The sequence below is a fragment of the Bubalus bubalis genome, chromosome 17 (genome assembly GCF_019923935.1).
Source record: "Bubalus bubalis isolate 160015118507 breed Murrah chromosome 17, NDDB_SH_1, whole genome shotgun sequence".
Taxonomy (NCBI): Eukaryota; Metazoa; Chordata; class Mammalia; order Artiodactyla; family Bovidae; genus Bubalus; species Bubalus bubalis.
Window position 1 is genome coordinate 10,690,306 of NC_059173.1, and position 21,819 is coordinate 10,712,124.

Genomic DNA, 21,819 nt, shown 5'->3' on the forward strand with positions numbered 1-21,819 from the left:
TATTTACTGTGTAATTTGTGAGACTGGACATATTTTTTATGGGCTATTTGTCTTTATTTCTTATTATCTATTATTATTACTCTTTTAACCTTTCACCCTATGATCACTTTTAAACTATCTTTTATGCTGTAGAACTTTCTTAATAGAGCTAAGAAAATTTCTAGGTCAAAATCAAGAGTTCTCTTCCATATTTTAATATTAATGATAAATTGATCTTTTTTAATTTAAACTTTTTATTTTCTATTGGGGTATTAACAATATTGTGATAGTTTCAACATGGGTAAACCTATGGCTGATTCATGTTGATGTTCGGTAGAAACCAATGCAAAATGAACACTAAAGCAAATTATCCTTCAATTAAAACAAAACACAATACTGTGATAGTTTCAGGTGAACAGTACAGGGGACTCAGCTATACATATACATGTATCCATTCCCCCCTAACTTCCCTCCCATCCAGGCTGTCATACAACACTGAGTAGAGTTCCATGTGCTACACTGTAGGTCCTTGTTGGTTAGATGATAAATTGATTTTGACTAATCTTCTTGAAAATACCCTCAATGACTTCAATTTCTCACACTGCTTCTTTGTGGTAACGTGAATGTTTAAAAAAAAATTTCTCCTGAAAACCTGAAGCCTGGCAAATGTTCTCAACTGTGGTTCTTGTTGGAGCAGGTTCCTCCACGTTGGGGTTACCTTCGTCATGTCTCGGTCCATTTTCACAACTTTCTCCATGTTGGCACCAGTACCAAGTCGGAAGGGCCGTCCTTCTGAGCTACTGAAATGGGAAGTCAGAGAGAGGCAATGATTTTACAGGATGGTCACAGCTGGGGACTGCAGGCCATGAGGCAACCTGGCAATGGTCAGGCCACCACTACATGCTGTAACAAAAATCCACAGTAAGACTCAGTTTTTCAAAAGGAAACGCTCTTTATTGCTCAATTATAGCACTTTTTGGGATCAAAACAAGATTTTTTTTTTTAGAGTTATAACGATAATTAAAAACCTGTGTGAAGATGACAAACTAAGTGACAAGCTGCTCCTAAAGTAAAGAGAAGGCCAGGCCCATGGGGGCCTCAGGGAGGGATCTAAATCCCCAGGTGAGGCAGTTTAATAACAGCCTGGACCGGCGCCTGGGTGTGAATGACTGGATCTCCCTTTCTAAGCATTTAGCTCCCCCTGCCTCCTCAACCTGGCTCTCAAAAAGCTTTCACCAAGTGTGTATGAGGACATTTCACAGTGCCCAGGAACGCGCCTTGGAGATTTCTTCATCTGTGCGCTGACTTCCCCTGACTCAGCTTAGCCTATGCCAGGAGCCCACAGTGCTTTTGGTTTCTATGATGGCAGACAAGGGACCCGATTATGAGGATGACACCATCATTCAGTCATTTATTTGAAGAGAGGACTCTTCCATCCGAGACAAACATCTCTTCTAAATTCCCTAAATTTCTCTTCTAAATTCCCTAAATTTCTCCTAAATTTAGGAGTTTGTGTTCTGTGGGACCTTCTCATTGTCCTGGATTCCACTAACAGGGCCCTGCAGGTTTGTAATCTTTGGACAATAATTATATTTTTACTTCTTTGTTGGGCAATCATATCGTTCATACTTCCAATTAATTATGGCTTTTGAAAAAGTTTCTTACTTCTTTACCTCATAGTCAATGGTATCCCTAATTTTACTATGACTGAGGGATGCCCGTAACTGAAAACCAAGCTGCATTATTCCTTCTCACAGCTGAGGTCACACTACAGATTTGGTTGGACACAAATGATACATACTCAATAGGACTTTCACTCTGTCAGGTCCAGAGAGACAGTACAGAGTTATGGTTAAAAGTTCAGGCTCTAAAGTCAGAGGGACCTGTGTCTGCGTTTCGGCTCTGCCTCAGTTTGTCTGTGTGTAACGACAGGGATGACAGTAGCAGTGATTACTTGTGATGAGGGCTGAGATGGGTGACATCTGTAAGGGGCTTACTCAGCACAGTGCCTGTGACGTGGCTCGTGCTTGAAGGCATGGACAATTACGATCATCACCTTAGTAATGGCTGCAGAACTTCATGGGACGACTGGTCTTCCCGCTTGTGGATGAAGATAGAGAGCTTGCCATCCACTGCTTCACTCTCTTCTCCGGGATCTTTATCGCCTTTTAAGGAATTCTTGGGGCTGGTTTTTGTCAATGTGGTGTCAGGTTCGGAAGCGGTTGGAGAAAGGACTGTCTGACATCCTTTAAGCAAACAGAAAAATTGCAAAGTTGTTTGTGCAGCTCCCCTGGATGGGGGAAGCACTGGCTTTGGAATCTCTCTTTCCTCCCTCTCTCCTACCCTTTCCCCCTTGCCTTTTATCATAGGAAGCACAGCTGCGACTGTGGACAAGGGAAAGCTTGGTCTGATCACCCACAGGAAGTGACGGTGCCTTTCTCCCGTCCTGGATGTGACTCACCTGGGACCACGTAGTCTGCCAGCTTTGCCAAGAGCAGCGAGGCGATCTTGGACGCTGGGTCACTGGGATCCTCCTGCTCGCTGTTTAGGGAGGGGACGGAGTAGCTCCAGGGTGGGAGCTCCACGTTCCCACAGTCTTCTACGCTCATCAGCGGGAGTGCCGCCCGGCACAGCTGAAGAATGATAAGAACCAGCTTTGGGGATGGGCGTTGGTCAAGTAGCAGGGAGAGGAGTTTGGACACACAAGCTGGCTGGCTCAGGATGGCTTTACCTATATGACTCCTGCAAAGAGAGGAAGAAAAGGGCCACAATGTTGGGGACGTTGATCTATAGAAATTCAGAAACAAAGGTTCCCTCAATGAGGTTAAACAAACTGACTTCAGATTTCATGGGAAGACACAGATTTTTGGCAATATGTTTTTATGAAGGTTTTTTTATAACCATCTGATGAAGGCTCATAATTGACCAGTAATACTTAAAAAGATTTAAAAAAATTTTTTGATTCCTTATGTTTAGTTAATTGAGATCCTCTAGTTCAGCATGATTCACAGAGCATCAAGGCTTAGAAACCCAAGCTAGGAGGCTTTTAGTTTAGTCTTTTATTCCTTTTCAAGAAGTGCTTCAAGACCAAAGAGATAATACAGTGCTGTACAGACCTCAAGAGTCTGGGCTCTGCCACAGCCGAACCTGTTACATTTCAGCAGAAACCAGAGAATAAGCAGCCTTAGGTGGACAAACCTCTGTGGGCCTCACAGCTCACACATGATTAAACCTCCCAAGACTATCTTCTTTCAAAGACACAGCATGAGAAGGTGAATTAATTACAAGTCCTGGCTGGTTAGTCTTTAATCTTGCTATAATGAAGGTTAAGCTGTTTGGTTACTAAATGCAGTGGTACTGATCTGAAAGGCTAGCAGCTGTTACCAGCAAAGTATTGGAGCAAATGATAATATGTAATTTTGTGGTATATATATTCAAATAAATACTTTCCACATTTTGGAACTAAATGCTATTTTTCAACGACTGTATTCCCTACTATTTTTCTTGAGGCAGGAGCATGTCAGGACGGCCTAGTAATTTAGATGTTTCTAAAGACAGCCACCCTCTCCCCAAAAGAATTCCATCACTCAGAGGAAAAGCCACCTCCTCCCATAGCTCCAGGGGGCCTTCCATACCTCGAGAGATCATTGAGGAGACTCAGGACGTCCTGGAGGGCGTCGTTCCCGGCAGCCTGGTTGCCACAGCACTCGGTTGCTCGGGCAAGGTGATTCGTGAGAAGGCTGGACACCTGACGGGCCAGACCTGAGTGCACAGCCTCTGTGGAGCCACCTTCAGAGTTCAAGCAAGAAAAAGCATGGTGAAAACCCCAGGAAGGCATGGTGAGTCTGCAGCTGTGGCGGGTCTGCACTAAAGCCTCCCTTTGCCCAATTTTTCTTTAACCTGCTCAGTATTTTGTTAGCCATCTGATTAGTGTCTCCCATTAGATAACAACTGGGCATAGCAACCCACTCCAGTATTCTTGCCTGGAGAATCCACATGGACAGAGGAGCCTGGTGGGCTATACAGTCCATGGGGTTGCAGAGTCCGACACGACGGAGCAACTAAGCACACACAGAAACATAAAGAAGGTAACAGTAACTTGAAAAATGATTCAATGTTGGGGAAATACGTAATTCTTTTTTTTTCTTTTATCTTCAGTAGTTGCAGCCTGCAGGCTCAGCTGCTCCAAGGCATGTGGGATCTTAGTTCCCCAACCAGAGATTGATCCTGTGTTCCCTGCATTGCAAGGTGGATTCTTAAGCACTAGACCACCAGGGAAGTCCTAGGAAAAGACATTTTTCTTAGTTAAAATTGAATATAATTAATCCACACAAAACCCAGAAACATATTTTGACAGGGAAGAATTATCATTTTACTGGGATGAAAACATCATTTTCTTTCCCATAAAGTAGTTGATGTACAATATAAATTACAGGTGTACAATATAGTGATTCACAATTTTTAAAGGTTGTATTCCATTTTTAGTTATAAAATATTGGCTATATTCCCTGTGTTGTCCAGTATGTCCTTGTAGCTTACTTTATGCACAACTGTTTGGGGCTTCCCCGGTGGCTCAGACTGTAAAGCATCTGCCTGCAATGAGGGAGACCTGGGTTCGATCCCTGGGTCAGGAAGATCCCCTGGAGAAGGCAATGGCAACCCACTCCAATACTCTTGCCTGGAAAATTCCACGGTCTGAGGAGCCTGGTGGGCACAGTCCATGGGGTCGCAGACTGAGCGACGTCGCTCTCACTGTCACAGTGCCCTCCCCTTATATAGCCCCTCCTCTCTCCCTTTCCCCACTGGTAAACACTAGTTTGTTGTCTGTGAGTCTGTTTCTTTTTTGGAAAACATCCTGATATTTAACTCACACCCGACCTCTTCTTAAACACAATAAAAGATTTTCTCGGATTTCTCCATTTTCAAGCACCTCTCATAAAAGCCACAAAAGTTATTTGCCACTGACTGTTCATTCTACTTGGGAAGTCTCCTTTACCCCTCAAGAAAAATGCTCACATCACGTTCTTTGGAAGCTCTGCCTGATTCCTTAGTACAGAGGGTCTGTAAGGATCTCTATGCTTCTCCTACAGCACCTTGTGCTCACCTTGATCACGGCATTGATTGCACTGGAATTATTTGTTCACTGGCCTATTTTCCCCACTGGACCATGTATTTTAAGGGGAGGAACGATGCCTTAGTCATCCTATGCCTGGCTCCCAGAACAATAAAACGCACAGTGAATGACACGTTATATACCTGGGATAGTATGGAGGAGTTATCCTTCAAGTTTACTTTTTAAGTTGGATTGCTGACTGAACATATGATTTGGAAATAGCATCTCAAAAGCACAACTGAAAAATCATTTCACAAAAGTATCTACTCAGACACCATTAGCAGTGATGGCAAGAAGGAAAGGAAAGATGTCTTCAATTTCCGGGGTTACTCTCCTCTTTCAGGTGGTCATCACTCCTCTCAGCCCCCTCAGCTTTACTGAGGTGTGACTAGCAAATAAAAACTGTATATACTCAGATTGTAGAAGGTGAGTTTTTTAAAAGGTATACAACGTGATGATTACCTCTCTGTGTGTGCGTATGGTGGGTAAAAATACAAAACATCTTCTCAGTGAGTTTCAAGTATAAGTGAAGTATCATGAACTCTAATCACAAAACTGTACATTAGGGCTCCAGAACTTACTCTTCTTACAGCAGAAAGTGTGTCCTTTGGAACAAAATCTCCCCATCCCCCTTGCCCCCTAGCCGTGGTGACCACTGTTCTACTCTCTGGTTTCTATCAGTTTGGCATTTTAGATTCCACACATAAGTGAGATCACTGCAGTATTTGTCTTTCTGTGCCTGGCTTATTTCACTTAGCATGTCTTTTGCGTTAGGATATTGTTAAATGTCATAACACAGTAATAAATTTTCATAGAACCATGCTGTTGAAGAGCCTCCCATGAAATCATAATTGATTAAATCAATCTAGTCATGTAATTTAATAGTCTTTCTTTTCCTCATCCAGCACAAATACTAAATTAAAAAAAAACACATCGATAGAAGAAATCATGGAGCTCTCTTATAGAAAGGGATCCTGCTTCTCACCTTCTTCTTTTTCCCATTCAACGCAGCGGTTGGCAAGCACCTGGAAGGCTGCCCAGGCCATGGTGGCCACCTTCTGCTTCTTGGTTTGTTTCTCACTGGAGCTGGACTCAGTCTGACTGCTCAAGCTGCATAGTCGATCCATGAGCTGAACAAGGCCACTCCGCACCAGGCACTTCTCTTCACTCCTGGCCAGGCAGAAAGGGTTGATTGAAAGAAAGATAACTGACCAGCTCTTAGGAACTTCTCACTTAAGATCCAGGTTATCAAAGGGCCATAAAGTATGTCAATATAGTCCTTTATTTACAACGTAGGATGCTACCATGTAAAACTCAACACAGAAATTTTTAGAATGACAACTTCCTTCATAAATAATGAATTTCAAGTTCTGGTTAGTTCATACAGGACAGCAAAGTAAAAATCAATGGAATCAACACAAGGTTATCATAATAGAAAAAAAATTGCATATTTTATCATAAGGGGATTTAAAGACTGACTTCATGAATGCTTGACGTCTTCAAACTCTTAATCAAGTAATGAAGAAAGGAAATGTGCAAAGGCAAAAAGTTTTGCCCAATATAAGAAGTAACTTTCTAGGGACCTTTTCTTTCCTTCAAACTTTTCCATTTTGACCATGTAACATAATTTCTAATGGGGATCCAACTTTGATCATGTAGGAACTCAACAATAAGTATTTACATAGTAACTTTAGGCATTTGTCAGGCGACAAGCTCATTTAATCAGAGTGATAGTGTCACTGGATAATCAAAACCAAAAAATCCTTTTTTAAAATATTTTTAATAAATAAAAATATTTCTATTTAATTGATGACACTGTGGTATAACTTACATACACTAAACAGCATTTCTTTGCTTACCTGGTATAAGGTATAGTACACAAGAGTCCGATGCTATTTGCACACGCAATAGGGTAACGTGCGCACAAAGACACCACAGAGGTCATGGTCTCACCGAAGGCTTCCTGGACCTGCTCGACCATCCCACCACAGGTCAGTTCTTCAATTCTACGAAACAGAACCAAAGCTCAGGCTTCCTCAACTGTGTCAAGAACAGCAATAGTGAACACGAAAGCAGGAGAGGTCTTCTGAGAAACACAAAAGTGGCTAGATGAATTCAGAACTGAAGGAACCTCGGAGACTGGTGTTTCCCAAAGCGCAGGACCACAGAAGGCTGTTGGGCAGGCTTCCTAAGAGTGCCTCAGAGACAATGCCCACACTCTAGGATGCTCTGGGAAATCCTAGGTTAGGTAAAGGTAAGCAGGGTTCCTCACTCCAGGACAACTCAAGGCTTTAAAGTCCTTCATATCTCTTGGAGTAGGAGAATGGCACCCAACGTTTCCCAAATTTATTTAATAATGAAACCATTCATTTGAGACAGGCCTACCTCATCCCATGCAGTACTGAATACCACAAATGCAATTGTACTAATGAGAAAACCAAGACACAAATATATTAGTTAAGTGTCCTTTGCAAGTTCATACTCCAATAATCAGCAGAATATGAGAATCCAGTTGGGAAATAAGACTTTTCCAATGTAAAAACACAACCTGGGATAGATTCTACAGCAATTAATTTTAGTTGAAAACTGGAACTATTGAATTTATGTACAAAGATATGCAACATAATATTGCTTATAATAGTGAAATAAACAAAAACTATGATTTAAAAATAGGAAATTGGCTTAATAAAGGTTCAAGGATATGATGCAATGCTATATAAGCACTAAAAACATTATAGGAGATCACTAAGGTTAGAATAAAGATGAACAAATATGCTAAAACATTAATGGGTTTTTAAAACGGTGGATTTACAGGTGATTTTTATCTTGTACTTTGGGGATTTTCCACACTTTTTAAAATGTCTGACATATGGCGTTAATAATGTCATGAGGGAAATATAATGTAATGAGGGGAAAAGGAATAATGCTGCCAGTGTTACAGAGAAAGTTCTGGAAATGAGCTGTGGTAATCATTAGTGTAACTCACTACGCCTTCTGGGAACCGCTGTGGTCGGGTGGGCATGTGACTAGTCTGGCCAATGAGTCAGAGCTCTGACGAGGGGCCTGACAGCTTTCCAAGATGGTTGTCCCCTCCTCTGTCCCAAGCTCTCTGTAATTACCACGAGCCAAGATAGACTTGTGAGGGACATGAGCAAAAACTAAAATTTAGTTTTTTAAGCTACTGGGATTTTGGGAGTTGTTTGTTTCCAAAAAATAACCTGGCTTCTCCTGATCGACACAGAAATTTCTCAAGACAGTCATGTTAGCTCTTAGTTCATGTTTCCCTCCAGCTATTGCTTCTGCTTCTTGGCCAGAGTTCCTGAGAGCTGTCAGGATGCACAAGCAGCCTCCAGCAGTTGTAGTCCAGTCTTCGCAGAGAACGCCTTTTCTATTTCTATCTAAGTATCTTTGAAGCCCAGTCGGGCATTAGTATAGAAAAACTCCTCACAAATAAGTTATAAACCCTTCCTCAAAGTTAATATCTACAATTATGTTATTAGAAATTTGACCCAATAAAAATAAGCACCAAAGTATACAAAAATATAGGTATATAAGGTTGCTGACTGCAGCACTACTGTTAATAGAAAAGCAAAACAAAACAGGAAGAAGAAAGGAGGGATAAAAGAAAAGAGAGAGAGTGAAAGAGAGAATGAATGAACCCATGTGTTCATCAGCAGCTGAGGAGTTAAATAAATATAGCATACAATAGAGCTCTGTAAAAGGTCTTAAAAGCTATAAAGCAGAGCTATACATATTAACATGAAAAGATACAGATGTCCAAAATTCACTGAGGAAAACAACTGATTACAATAAGGCACGTGAAATATAACCTGAACTGAGTTTAAAAAAAAAATCACACACAAACACTTAAGCATACAAGGACAATGAAATAGCTATTTATGTGTGTATAGTTGATGAAACAACTATAATAGTGGAATTTAGAAAAGGAAGGTCAGGAGAATTTACTTTTTGTTACACGTGGTGAATTTTTTAATTCTATCCTGTACCATTTTTAGAAAAATATATTATTTTACGGGAAAACACTAGCAAACACCATGATCTAACATTTGGCCCCAAGAGGAATCTCTGGAATGTCCTTTGCCCATTCCAGACAGGACGGGATAAACTAACAGAAACAACTGACCTGGGTCCTCCCTGCAGGACCATTGTCACTGGACCCACAAGGTGTGTCACTCCCCCGACTCGCACGGCAGCCGTCAGCAGCTCCCGCATGTGCACCAACGCCTGCTTGCGGGTGTTTCCCCGCCGCCATCTCGTCTGTGCGGCCAGAAGAAAGCTGCTGCTGGACACCTGAACATGTGAGAAGGAAGTACACCTGACTGCTGCGGTCACAGCACCTCTCACGCTACTCAGCTACTTAGCAAAACATGATGTACAGGGACATCCCCAGTGGTCCAGTGGCTGGAGCTCCCAGGTCACAATGTAGGGGACCTGGGCTCAATTCCTGGTCGGGGAACTAGATCCCGCATGCCACAACTAAGACCCAGCACACTCAAACAAATAAATATTACAAAACCAACAAACAAAAAACATGGGCGTACAGCTTGGTCAGGGTTGGTGCCGATGAAAGCAAACAGCTGCCCCAGCAGGACACTGTAGGTGGGCTTGTCCCTGCTGTCCTCTATGGCCAATGACTGCAGGAGTGTGAAGGAGCTGCTGCGGTGGCTGGTCACGTGACGCCGCCTATGGCCAAACAAGAGACCCGTTCAGGGAGTGTGCTGTGGTGAACGTGCGTGGCAGCATGTGGGGGATCCGACCTTGGCCCTCAGCTATTTACCTCTGATTTGCTCTAGTAAATTCCAAATCTTCATTGCCGATCATTTCCAGGTCAGAGGGAGCCGACATGCTGCGAAGGAAAACAGGCTGACGCACAGCATGAGAGATCACCTTTGTTTCGGAGGCTGATTTACAAGCTGGAGCAGAAGGAAGAAGAAGGTTGACGTATCTGCTATCCTATTTGTAAGAATGACACAGCGACAGCAAAAACCAACAAGAACCACCAGACTAAGAGTGCCTTCGTTTTCCAGGAAATTGGCCCCCAAACCAGCCAGCACAATGCACAGATGATTTTTAGGCCAATTTTTAAAAAATTTGAAAACCGAGGTTTAAACCTCGAATACCAAGGTTAAAAATTACTTCAGCTTGAAAAACCACATTCTTTTATTAAATTGGGTTTCCAAAGAAAACCTGAAAAATTCATTTAATTTCATAAACTAACAGTGTTAACTTTATGTTTTTATTTTGGCCGGGCCATGTGGCTGGTGGGCTCTTAGTTCCCTAACCAGGGATTAAACCAGGGTCATCAGTAGTGAAAGCTAGGAGTACTAACCATGGGACTGCCAAGGAATTCCCATTGTTAACTTTAATATAAGGATTCTAAAAATCAAGAGAGGACAGAGAAAATAGTCTCTGGAAGCAAATAATCTTAATTCAAATAAATGCAGATCATTTTTTTTCAGAGATGGCCTTTGATCCCCCTTTAATCCTGGATTTACTTTGCTGACTTACTGCCATTTGGTGAAACCTCTGCTTTGATCATAGCTGGTGTGACTAAATATTACACTTTTCCTAGAATCTGACTGGCCCTTCCTATAAGACATATGGCTCCTATCCAGGAAATAGGTGTTTTGTAAAAATACTTTAATGGAAGCAGACAAAACTGCATGTGCTGATCAGCTAAGAAAAAAGATGTTAAGAAAGTTGAGGTCATTTTGAATCTGTCTTAAGAACATTTAGATAGCTTCAATCTAAAAAAAATGATAATTTTTGAAGATATTATCTCTTAGGAAACTACTGGTTCATCATCTCTGGTGCCAAGAGCCTCCTGGAAAGCATCACTAGCCTTACTGAGTGGGAAACTTTTGGGAGGGCCTTTAATGAACTCAGGCTAATACTGCCAGAGATGTGGCACAGCAGATCACCTTGGTATGTGATCATTATCTCATGTCTGGAAAGCTTCCCCTGATGTTCTCGGGGGGGAGGGGGGGGACCCTATTACTGAGATCAGAAACCTAGGAGTCATCCTAGACTTCTCTCCCTAGTGAGAAGAGCCCTAGGTGGTCGGCTGGGATGAAAAGTTCACTTGTTCCATAGTGTCCATCGGGCAATGGGGCTAGACAACATGAAGTCTTTCGTTTAAGAACATGTTTATGACTTATTCTCTTGAGTGAGAATTAACACTTGCTATTATGGGATCTGCCCAGTGTTGTGGATCTGACTTAAGTAAGAAGACTCATTGATTTCCCTGAGAAATGTATTCTCAGGCTAACAATTAAAATGTGACCAGGAAAAAAATTAATAGTGCAAATGTATGCTAGAAGATTCCACATAATTACTAAAGAGGAAATGCAAACTCAGTTTTAAGAGGAAAATATGATGCAGTACAGAATTCACAAAGTTGACTAATTATATGTTACTATGAAAATGATAATCTATAATCTAAAAGTGAGGATCACTGGATTATAAAAATATATGTCACTGCACTCCTTAGATGCTCCCCAAAACTAAACAAGGCAGGTGACAAGGCACCCCCCAATGCTCAGATGCCTCACAAAGCACCACATGACTTCAATGGAAAGTTATTCCTTGGCTGGAAAAAGTAAAATGCAAAATAACATTGAAATTTCCTTTTTTTCCTTTCTACAAGTACACAAGAGTTATTTTCTTTCTTTTTTTAAAATAGCTAGTGTATGTTTTATGAACAGACTAGTGCAGAGAGCCTTGCAGGGCTTGCTGTCAGCAGTACCCGGTGTTTCCGCGGGGGTCCCTGAGATGCTTCTCGTGAGGCCAGACTGGGCTGCAATGGTGACGTGCAGCAACAGCTCAGCTCGGTTCATTAGACTCTTCACTAACGTCTTCGTTTTAGCCAGTGGGTGCGAGGGTTTCTGAATAAGAGAATTCACTTCTTGTAGGAACTTCTCCCTATAAAGAAAGACTGATGTGCATTTAGTCGTCCTCTGGTTTACCAAAACCAAAGTGTTTAATCACAGAGGGTATGAGAAGACAGAGGAGAAATGAAACGGAAGTAACCTGATAAACATTGCCCGCCTTCTCCCTGCCCCATCCAAGGAAGGCAGTGCTTTAACTGCGGCCAGTTTTAGTTCCTCTTGCCCAGTTTTAGATGCCTATATGCTAACTCTTGAAGGTTAAAATCAAAATTTCCAAATACCAAAGAAGTTTCAACTCTAAAATATTTAGTGAATGCATAATATTTTTAAAAATATCTGTTAAGAGATGCAATCTTTGCATTTTATTTTGAGCATCAAGGTGATAAATTAGCTTTACACAGTTACTAACATCACTAACCTCAGAGATAGCACCATGTTTTCAAGATCATTTCCATCAAAGGAGACTTCCTTCATTGAACACAAAAGTTCTAGTTCCTTCATTTTGTTCTAAAGAAGGAAAAATCAAGAAAAGATGGTATGCAGGATCTGCAAAAACCGAATTTTACTGTACGTGTTACAAGAAACAGAAAATTTCGGGACAAAAACCCACCTTTGGTCCATGTTTCTACACCAGAAGCACATTTATAAGTTACTACTTGATATTTTAATGATTAAAAATGGCATTGACTACTTTCCAGGGATTTCTTTATTGTTTGTAACTCCTGTCTTTTTTAAAAAAGGCTTGAAAGCAGAATTTGGCAATGATAATAACTGCTCTATAAAACTGTTTAATCAGTTGAATAATTTGAGTAACTGACTCTTTGTATCACTGACATGTTAATTTAATCAACTTTATTTACCTTTTTTAGAGATTAGGTACATTTTGAAGTATGCAACATTTTAAGAATGACATTTTTTTTTATTGTTACAGAAAAACCTGAGCAAACTTTTTGGCCGACTTAATATGACAACAGCAATGCCCAGTAATGAGTCATACAACTTGCTCACCTCGTTAAAATGGTAATCATAGAAGAAAGGCATGTTGTTCTCCAGTTTCCCCTGCATGGCATCATCAACTTCACTCTGCCATTTCTGTTCCAATTCTGCAACACTCTGACATATTAAAATATAAAACAACATGAAACTAGATGCAAAATAAGGAATCAGTGACTTTAGAAATTTTAGTCACAATAACTTTTTAAAATTCAGATACTTCTTTTTCTACTATGTTAGTTCCTGTTACAGAATATAGTCATTCAGTATTTTTTTTTTCAGATCACTTTTTAAACATCATTAAATTTTTAGGAAAGACGTCATTTCCAACAGTTATAAGAGACATCTAAATGCTTTTAACTTTTACTTACCTGCAGCTGTCTCTCCATGGCATTGAGTTTCTTAAATGTCTCTCCCATGATTTTACACAGTAAATCATATTCCTCAGCATGTTCTTCTTGATACTGGAAATTTATTAGGGACTGCAGTGCATCCACTAAGTTCAAGTGCTTAATAACACATGATACCACCATTTCCTCCATCACATCTGGCTGAATTACTTCTCTGTGATCACAAGGGAAACTAGTCAGATACATGCCTTGCTCTCAGTGTACCAACATTGTATTTTTATAGATGGGAGAATGTCACTGTAAGTATGTTAAATATTCACCACACCATCTTTAGCACAATGAAGTGGCATGAACATTATGATGGCTTTCATAACAAGATGGCAATAACTTAATATATATAACAGGTAAAACTGACACTGGCCAATGAAGCTGAAAATCCAAATTAAACAGACTTGATTTTCTACTATTTGTAAAATTTTTAGCTGGAGTTATATTAAAGTTGGAATAGATCTAATGCTAATAAAAGATCTTTGGCACCATTTATTTGCCAATTCATTTTATGCAGTATTATGGTTCATAGTATTTTAGGCGTATGGATGTTAGGCTGAAAACAATGGTGCTTTTGTATTTTTTCACATTAAATTTCATCTATTCTTTAAATTTTTCTCTCTGAAATGGCCAATCTTGCCTCAGAAGGCAGAACAGGCCTGCAAAACAGACTTGACTTTGAGCAAGAATACCACAAAGACATTTGTCACTGTAAAACCTCACATTCTAAAGACCATTAGCATCTCTCTGGGCATCGAAAATAAATAAATGCCTCTAGACTCCATGGAAACCATGATGACTACCATGACTCCTTAAAGTACAAGGTTAAACCACCTGACAAAAACCTAGAACTTGTCAAATGTTAGCCTGTATCAAAATCATATGGAAAACTTGGGCCCCACCTTCAGAGGTTCTGATTTAGTAGGTGTGAAATGGTGCTTAAGAACTAACAAGTTCTCAAGTGATATTAATGCTGTTGTTGACTGAGAGCCCACACTTTGAAGCCTGTTGACCAGGAATACCACCTGGGGTACTCCCCACAATATCTGGTTAACATTCATTGCTGCTGCTGCTGCTAAGTCGCTTCAGTCGTGTCCGACTCTGTGCGACCCCATAGATGGCAGCCCACCAGGCTCCCCCGTCCCTGGGATTCTCCGGGCAAGAACACTGGAGTGGATTGCCATTTCCTTCTCCAATGCATGAAAGGAAAAGTGAAAGGGAAGTCGCTCAGTCGTGTCCAACTCTTAGCGACCCCATGGACTGCAGCCTACCAGGAACTTCCGTCCATGGGATTTTCCAGGCGGGTACTGGAGTCGGGTGTCATTGCCTTCTCCATTAAGTACATGTAAAATTAAAGGTTCAAGAATGTCCCTAGTGGTACAATGGTAAGACTCCATGCTTCTAATGCAGGGGGCACAGGTTTGATCCCTGCTTGGGGAACAAAGATCCCGTGTGCCAGTTGGTAGGGCAAAAATAAAATAAAAATAAATGAAAGATTAATTTGTTAGACTACAAAAAGAAATACATCCCCTTCACTTGTTTAAACATTTTTTCATTGGGAAAATAAAATGCTATACAGCAACATACTTTATACTTGGTCTAAACTGTGGTCTAGCACGCCCAGATATTTCCCTGAGCTTTATCATGATTCCTGGAGGCAGCCTGATCCGGGGCAGGTCAAAGTAGTTTCCAACAGGAGGCACGAGGACATCAGATGGGTAAGTGAACTCTCTGTCTTCTTCAATGGTCAGAGGCAGCGGAGATGGGCTTGGAGTAAGGGCAGGGGAGATCACACCGTTGGCCTCTACCTGCCACTGGCACCTGAGCATAAAGAAAAGAGATTCTTCACCTCCTCCTCTATCTGGAAAGTTACTTAAGATATATTAAGTAACTTATATATTAAGTAACTTAAGTAACAGGTATATTAAGCACATGAAGGATCACACTATGTGCTAAGAATTTATTCATCAAACCTCCTCCAGAGGCTTAAGAAAAATGAACATTAAATGAAACCCCATCTTTGGGACTCTGCCTGCTCCCCAACATTTTATTATGCAAACTTTCAAATACATAGAAAAGTTGAAGGAAATATATGGTTAATACGCAAATACACACAGCTGAGATTCTAGAATAAACATTTTGCTCTGCTTTATTATCCATCTGCCCATCCTTTTGGGGATCCTTTAATTTAATTATACAATATTTGGGTTGGAGAAAAGCTTATACAGTTCAAGGCTGCAATTTCACATTTAGTACAGAAAGGACCACAAGGCACTTTGGTGTAATTTTCATCTTATTTCTTAGACACAGAGATACCCACCCACAGGATTGGCAGGCAGTAGGCCCAATCAGCTGAGAAATGTACTAAAAGAAGTTTTTCACATAAAGTCCTCTTTCCTTTGTGAGCAAAACCAGTCTGATTTGAAGCCTTTGTTACCTTTGTAAAAGTTTGGACCGCAACAGCTCCTGACAGGTTTCTTCTTCTTTGGTAATTTCTGGTCCGTTGTATAGGATTCTTAACATGGAACAAGCTAACACAGATAGACCTAAAGCCAGGTCTACCAGAAAGGGTAAGCCTCCTGACACATCCTCCGAAGACTCCTACAATGCAGACAGGGCAAACCGCACTGGTCAGTTACACGGCGGAGCACGTCACCTGTGCTGCATCACGCTGCACTGTCCCCAACCACGAGGGCTCACAGAGCAGCATCAAGTATCATTGCTACGGGACACAGAGACAGCACCCAACACCATGAGGAGATAGATGGTGGCACTGGAATGACCACAGAGTGAAGTCTCAACACAATTCTGGAGAGAGAAGAGCCGATAAGACTCCATATTAGAAACAGCACAAAACACATGCAAGATTTTTTGGATAGCTTCCTCTCTGCTGTACCTATCTAGGTATAAATCACTATTGTGTTTTGTCACCTCCAACCTGTGCTTGAACGAAGATGCTGTCAATGATTACACTGAATTCATTCAATATACATTTACTGAGTGCCTAGTGTGTACCAGCCATTGTGCTAGGTGCCTGAGAGAAAGCAGAGAACAAAATGAAGATGCCTGCCCTCATGGAGCTTACATTCTAGAAGATAATCCCACTCTAGAGAGTCTTGACTTGGTTAAACTTAAGCAACCTCCCAGTGCTAAAATGTGTTATACAAATCAGTCAACTAGAGGGGTTAGGAGAACTCTTACTCCTCTCTCTTCCTCTCTTTTTCCATGTGGGAGAAGAATCTATTTAAACAGATTCCTGGGAGGAAAGTAACTGGCACTATTAGAAGGAGTAGATTTAAGCTATATACAGAGTATAACATGAGTAAATAAGCACAGACAGATCTAGACCGGCAAGAAGAGCCTTTGGGAACTGAATAAAAAGAATCCAATCCTACTACTTTGAAAACCAGAATCCAAGGGCTTACTTCTATCAGGTGTTCGAGTCTTCCTCACCCTCTGGAGAGATGCTAGCAGCAGACCGCGTCTCCAGGCTTTGAAGATGGGCCCCTAACAAGGGATTCTTTCTGTGGTGCTGTACTGATTTTAGGTCTTAGCTAGTTTTATTCCATAAAACTATAACTTCTGTTAATGGTTTTACTACAGCCAAATGGAAGAGATGGATGAAACAGTAGCTCATATTCTGCCCTGTTTCCAAGGCAAATATGATGTATGTAACCAAGGCACACAGGAAAAAGTACATTCTGCCCACAGCAGTGGTTAGGTTCAAATACCTGAGCGCGAACTGTGCAAGCAAAGCCCCACATAGCCTTATCGGGAGTGTTGTGTTCACGGCCACTTCTCATTTCAAAGGAGAAGGTGACTGTATCTCCTTCCACCTTAAAATTTAAGGGGGGAAAATGCACTTTAAAAACAAAACACACAATTTGCAAGAGAGCAATGAATTTTAGAGATTTACTTTCGAAAAGGACCACACAGCAATATTTCACTCCTTTCCTCACTTGCTTTTTGATTCAAATTCCATCCCCTCTCAGCTGGAAACCAACCTTTCAGCTGTCTCTCCTGACCAGGGAGCTTTCGGAATGAGGCATCTGTGAAATGGGCCACAATTGCCCAACAGTGGGACCAGAGTAAAGATCAAATCTTGAGCCTAACTTCAATAAATTCCCCAGGTTTCTGTGCTTTCTGCCTTCCCCTCTCCACTTTTACCACCTCACTTGTGCCAATAAGGTGGGCAAATAGACATCTTTAAGAACACACAGAGAGTGCTGAAAGACCATGCTCTGTGTTGTAGAACCAACAACGTGAGTAAGAGACAAAATGTAGGAAATCAGAAAATAATTCAGTCTTGTGCTAATCTGGATCTGGCTGCATCTGGGCTACCCATCTGGAGGTAACTTGCTGCCTGTGGCTGAATTAAAGCAGATATTTAATGTATTTGAGATAAAAGCTATGGGAACAGACTCTGGAGAGGTCTGCAGGTCTCAGTGGGCATTTCCATTCATATTTATATTCTAGATAGACATACTTCAAGTTGAAGCCCACATTACAAAGCATGGCTCCAATCTCATCAGTTTGAGAATGCATCATTGTTTTTGCTCTCTAGTCCCCAGTTCATTTGAAAACACTGATTCCATATTTTAAAAAGGCAACAGCTCTGTGGTTCTAGGACGCCCCTCATAAGGCAGTCTAGAGAACAAGTGAGTAGGAAGAACTAGCTGTCCTTTCCATGGCCAGGGAAAAGATGCTGTGACAACCTCAGCCCATGGGGCGACCTATGGAAAAGATCCAAGTTCTGGAGTGGATAGGGGTCTGATGTCTTATAAAGAAAGGAAGCTCATTCTAGTGAGTTTAAGGCCTATCTAAGATCCCCACCTCAGTAAGAGTCCCCATGGCAAATTTTCTCTAGAGTTACAGTTAATACTTGGGCCCATGAGGAATGCAAGGTCATTTTCTTTTCTAGGAAGCGAATGTGCCTGAATACCATACCTTCACCAAGTCTTTCGGCCAACCAGTTCCTAAGACACTACGGCTGCCATATCCCAGTGTATTGCCTCCATACTCAGCAACCTTCCTACTGTTTGTGTTAGGCCCCGCGTATATCACCAACTTCAAAACAGAAAATATACTGTTAGACTGTAAAAGAAAAACAAAAACAACATCTACAAATAAAAAGGCTGCAAAAAAATGTTTGTTTAAAAACACATTTATAACCAGGCACTGGGGTCATTATAACTAATATTTTCCTGATTTTTTTTCTTTAGGTACAACTGATACTGGTTTAGATGCAATCAGCCATTGGTATTTACAGGGTAGCCTCAGAGTAGTAACAAATATTAGCACGATTTAATTGGCTTGGGGACCTCACATTAAAATAAGTTATACTCAGCTACTGTACATATTTTTTAAAAAATCTGTTTTAATTCTAAGTAATGAGATATAGCCTATTAATGACAGGTACAGTTTGCCCCTTAAATCCTCCCCCAAATTAATAAAGTGAGCAAATACAGATGGTAAGATGGTTATAGCTAACACAACAACAAAAGTCAAAAAAATTTAATTAGTGAATATTTTAAAAGATGCAACAAATTGAAAATAAGCCATGTATTCCTAGAATGTTGCTTAATGGTATAAAAAGAAAATGACAGAAAATTTGGGTCAGAAAAGGGGCTGCTTCTTCTTGGGTCAATTTTCATGTATCAGTATTTTTCTTCAATAAAAGCTATTCATTTATACACAGTTAACAAACTTTCTATTAATAACATGCAGGAAAAACATTTAGAGGTCATTTGGCATTCAAATACTTTCATAGGAAGAAGGCTCTGGCCTTCTGTAAATACCAAATTCTGTCTTGTAACATGTACTCTGACCACTGCTGAGTTCAGTTCAGATCTAAAAGCTGCACTTTAAGCCCTAGATGCTTCATCACTTTATGATTTCTTACCCTTCTGCACCTTTGGGGGACACCAGCCAGGGACCACTGGAAAAGTAAGCGTTAACTTTTATCCATGTAGTAAGCCTCCCTGAGCCTCCATTTTAACACTAATGTCTACAGCAGGTGGAGGTTAGCTTACATCAGAAGATGCAAGTTATTATTTTTTTTAAAGGAGAAACAAAATGACACCAGTAACATCTTCCATTTCTGTTTTAAATAGTTATTAAATGAATGTAGGAAATAGGGGTAGCTACTGCCAGGAGTTATGAAGTGGGATAGACTGATGCCAGGAGATATATTTTTTGAAAAACCCACTAAAGAATTTTCTAAATTCTCTTGCTTCCGGCTAAGGTGAGTTTGAGGGGCAAGTCTTAAACCCCTCTAGACATCTGGGAATCGTCACTATCCTAGAAGATAAGGGGGGAAAGAGGATACTATAATTTGCCCAGTAATGTGTTTCACCATCTCAGTATTTACAGTTAACAAGTTCTCTATTTTTAACCTAAAACTCTCCCTTGAAGGCGTTTAAGATCATTTGCCCTTATACAGTTCACAGAAAAAGACAACAGATAGTTAACAATTCACATAAAAAAACCCTGTGTGCATACAACACTATCAGACAATCCTTCAGTTGTACCTGTATGTTACATGTCACAATTTTATTAGCCTTTCCACATAAGTTCAACAGAATGGTTTGCAATGCAACAATTAGAGACAAAGGAAAATACTTCAACCCCTAAAATGATTTCTTTTACTTACTATTGTTAAGCCACTAGGTTAAAAACTATAATTCCTCAAACTGTGTGGGCTCTGAGGTAAGGGCAAAGAAGAACAAATAATTTAAATAAATATAAACCAGGTCCTAGGCACATCTGAAGGCCTTCTATAAAAAGCCACCTTCTCCCAAAAGATACATGAGAAGCCCCAAGAACTGGGCAGCGAGACCTTTTGAAGTGAATGGACACTCACATCTACAGGAATCCCAAGCACAGAGGGAAGGCAAGAGGTAAACAGCATGCAACACTTTTGAAAGCTTACAAAAGTCCACTTTCAACATGTCATTAAAACACTGCTCTTGGACTGCAGAGGTGCTGGCTCTGACTCTGCCAGTCACTACCCTTTAAGTCATTATCTTAGAAAGTTCTCCCTAAGAAATCTCTGCAGACAGAAATAAGTCAAGAATGGTGACCAGCAGCAAAGAAAAATAAGAAGCATCTAAAGAAAACAGCTTATTAGAGGTGAAACCAACACTAAATCAGTTCTTGCTTACTTTGTCATAGTCATATTGCGAAGAGCATCTGCTATCAAATCTAAGGTACAGGCAGCGAGCTCCGGGGATGTGGACAGTTTCTTTAAATTTATAGTTGTCTCTGACAGGGTGGACTGTTTCCACAGTCTTCCCAGCAGCCCATGGAGCAGGAATCTTTAAACCAGTGAGAAACCCTGGCTCCTCCTTCTCTTCCAGCATTCTAAAACCAGAAAGCAATGGAGCTTAACAGCAAGGAAAGGAAAAGTTATACATAGTAAAATATGAAAGGTTAAGAAATTTTGCTTTAATTTTCTACAATATGCAGTATGACAACACTGTAACAAAAACAAACAAGCAAAAAGCCTTTTGTTTATTGGCCACACTGCACTGTGTAGCATACAGGATCTAGTTCCCCAACCAGGGATCAAACCCAGGCCCACCCTGCAGTATAAGTGCAGAGTCTTAGCCACTGGACCACCATGTAAGTCCCCAGAAATGTTTTTTAAACTCCTATATTTAAGGTTCTTTTTTCTTTGTTAGACAATATATTTGCATCCCCCTCCTCCCTTTTTTTTTCAAGGGAGAAGCCGAATTCATACCCAGAAGAAGACCACTTTGCCAACTCTCATTTAAAATTCCTCAGGGGAAAAAAGATACTGTAAAGGGCCTTTAAGACTGGCCATTTTCCAAATCGCACAGGAAGGGTCCTGCAGTCTCCTCTTGTTGATAACTAAAATGCCAACTGTTAAAAATCCCATGAGTCTACATGACTATTTTTACTGTAATTTTTACTAAAGAAAAGTGCCTTTGAAGGTCCTCTTCTCTATTGTAATTCAATTCTCAGGGTCTTCACAGCCCAAGTTTGTATCATGGAATACAAACTCCTATACCCTAAACTCAGCTGTTGGGGAATTCTCTTCTTCTGTTTCAGCTTTGCGCTATCCAATGTGGGGGTTACTTTGTCAAGTGTGGCCATTTAAATTGAATCTAAATGAAACACAATTAAAATTCAGTTTATTGGCCACACTGGCCACTCAGAAAGAGGTCAATAACAGCAGGTGGCCATGGCCAACAGCACTGAACAAAGATACAGACTTCTATTGCCACACAAAGCTCAACTGGATAGCATGCTGCTCTAGAAAAACCAGGAAGTCCTTCCTTTCTGATCAATGTTCTTAAAGATAGCTTTAGTGAGATGTAATTGACATACAATAAATAGCACATATTTAAAGTGTACATTTTGATAAGCTTAGCCTTCTGTATATACCTTTGAAGTCTCCTCCTTC

At 40.7% G+C, this 21,819-nt stretch overlaps 1 protein-coding gene across 9 annotated transcripts in view; it reads right to left on the reverse strand.

The window, feature by feature from the left end:
- Positions 1–21,819, reverse strand: part of HECTD4 (HECT domain E3 ubiquitin protein ligase 4) — a 170,685-nt gene that overhangs the window by 49,793 nt on the left and 99,073 nt on the right. For 6 of the 9 annotated variants that reach the window (XM_044930097.2, XM_044930095.2, XM_044930094.2 and 3 more), the window contains 18 exons: positions 20,555–20,753; positions 18,339–18,485; positions 17,123–17,227; positions 15,829–15,992; positions 14,979–15,212; positions 13,365–13,557; positions 13,009–13,113; positions 12,419–12,507; positions 11,859–12,034; positions 9,891–10,026; positions 9,655–9,796; positions 9,237–9,403; positions 6,952–7,098; positions 6,078–6,262; positions 3,615–3,768; positions 2,441–2,721; positions 2,036–2,225; positions 698–779 (listed from right to left, as the gene is read on the reverse strand). In XM_044930097.2, coding sequence (XP_044786032.2) covers positions 698–779; positions 2,036–2,225; positions 2,441–2,721; positions 3,615–3,768; positions 6,078–6,262; positions 6,952–7,098; positions 9,237–9,403; positions 9,655–9,796; positions 9,891–10,026; positions 11,859–12,034; positions 12,419–12,507; positions 13,009–13,113; positions 13,365–13,557; positions 14,979–15,212; positions 15,829–15,992; positions 17,123–17,227; positions 18,339–18,485; positions 20,555–20,753 — 2,896 coding nt within the window. The remainder of the gene's footprint in view (positions 1–697; positions 780–2,035; positions 2,226–2,440; positions 2,722–3,614; positions 3,769–6,077; positions 6,263–6,951; positions 7,099–9,236; positions 9,404–9,654; positions 9,797–9,890; positions 10,027–11,858; positions 12,035–12,418; positions 12,508–13,008; positions 13,114–13,364; positions 13,558–14,978; positions 15,213–15,828; positions 15,993–17,122; positions 17,228–18,338; positions 18,486–20,554; positions 20,754–21,819) is intronic. The other 3 variants (XM_044930096.2, XM_025267534.3, XM_044930098.2) reach the window with 2 other exon arrangements.